This window comes from Octopus bimaculoides, chromosome 2, assembly GCF_001194135.2.
Source record: "Octopus bimaculoides isolate UCB-OBI-ISO-001 chromosome 2, ASM119413v2, whole genome shotgun sequence".
Taxonomy (NCBI): domain Eukaryota; kingdom Metazoa; phylum Mollusca; class Cephalopoda; order Octopoda; family Octopodidae; genus Octopus; species Octopus bimaculoides.
Window position 1 is genome coordinate 100,742,431 of NC_068982.1, and position 1,481 is coordinate 100,743,911.

Sequence of the window (1,481 nt, forward strand, 5' to 3'; positions counted from 1 at the left end):
ATATATATATATATAAAAGCAACCCAAATACCAACTGAGAACAGTTCTTGCCTGTGGATTGCAGTGACATCAAACTCAAGTTGAGAGAAAAATAAAATTAAATTAAAAAAAAAGGATTCAGTTCATATAAATCCATTTTATGTGTTTGTGTCTGCAAGTGTGTATTTAGCAAAACTGAGTTTCATTAGTTGTGGTGTCTCAGATATTTAGTTATCAAAAAATTGCTGTTTTCAATTTAGAATGCCTTTAGAGTTATGCCCATTAAAACCATTTAAGACAGACATTTAGCAAATGTTCCTTCATTTTAAAGAAACCTTTTTTTTTTAACAAATGTTTATTCGTATTTCCCTTCAAAAAAATAAAAGAAAAATGAATCAAGTATTATTTGTGAAATTGTTTATAAAATGGACTTTTTCCCATAAAACTGGTTCAGAATTTTACCTCTAGAATTCAAGCAAATATTTGCTATATTTTATTTTAATGTATTTTTTTTTCCATTAGAAGGACAGTAAACAGAGCATGGAAAAAGATGGTTAATTTCATCTTAATACCATCAGGTTTGGCAATGTCACATCACTTTGATGATTCTTTAAGAAATATAACTTATTGCCAAATTGCCATAACCATTCTTAGTGAATGAATGTAAGTTCCAGAATGAGCATTCAAGTTTTCTGATTGCATTCATATGAGATTATGGATTTCAAATCGAGATCTTAGTCCCCAGCATATTATACTTCAGTTTTTTCTGTGTCAAACTTTGCATTGTGGTTTGCATACACTATCTGGGCTTTGCCTCCTGTTGATGAAAACGTGTTTGCTGGGGAATGAGGTGGTGTAGATGTCTTTCTTTTTTGGTGTAAGAAAACAATAATTCCAACAATAAACAGCAGAAGGAGAACTGCAATTGTCACGAAAATAGGAACCATTGGGAATGATTCCACTCTTTTGTTGGTGCCACGCTCCAGTGGTTTTCCTTGAGGATCCAGTAAGATGAAGGCCATATTTGTGCCTTTACCATCAATTCCAACACCTTCTATATCAACTGTGGACCGTTTGGGACGATGTCCGGAATGATGAACTTTCACATTGTGATATTCAATACTGCGTTTGCCCATAATCGATGCATTCTCTTGAGAACGAATTGTGTATATGACATGGAGGAACCAAGGGCGAATTGGACTAACCTGAAATAAAAGAAAGATTTGCAGAGATGAACATGTGTAAAATAGAAATTATAAACTGCAATTGGAAGAACTATATATGTGTGTAATTGGTATAAACATGTTTATGTGTATATGTATATGTGTAGGTGTGTGTATTGAAAACTTCCTTCCAAAAAATTTGTGATTTCTTTTCTTTTTAAATGTTTTAAAAAATATAATTGATCATATTTATTTTATGAAAATCTTTCTTTAAATATTGTGACTGTATCAAAGACTTTTTTAAAGATATATATATATATATATATATGTGTATGTATG

At 31.1% G+C, this 1,481-nt stretch overlaps 1 protein-coding gene across 1 annotated transcript in view; it reads right to left on the reverse strand.

Moving 5' to 3' along the window:
- Positions 1 to 9: 9 nt before the first annotated feature.
- LOC106874359 (extracellular matrix protein 3) overlaps positions 10 to 1,481 on the reverse strand; it is a 553,132-nt gene continuing 551,660 nt past the window's right edge. Inside the window, exon 25 of the mRNA XM_014922070.2 lies at positions 10 to 1,184. Coding sequence (XP_014777556.1) covers positions 729 to 1,184 — 456 coding nt within the window. The 3' untranslated portion in view covers positions 10 to 728. The remainder of the gene's footprint in view (positions 1,185 to 1,481) is intronic.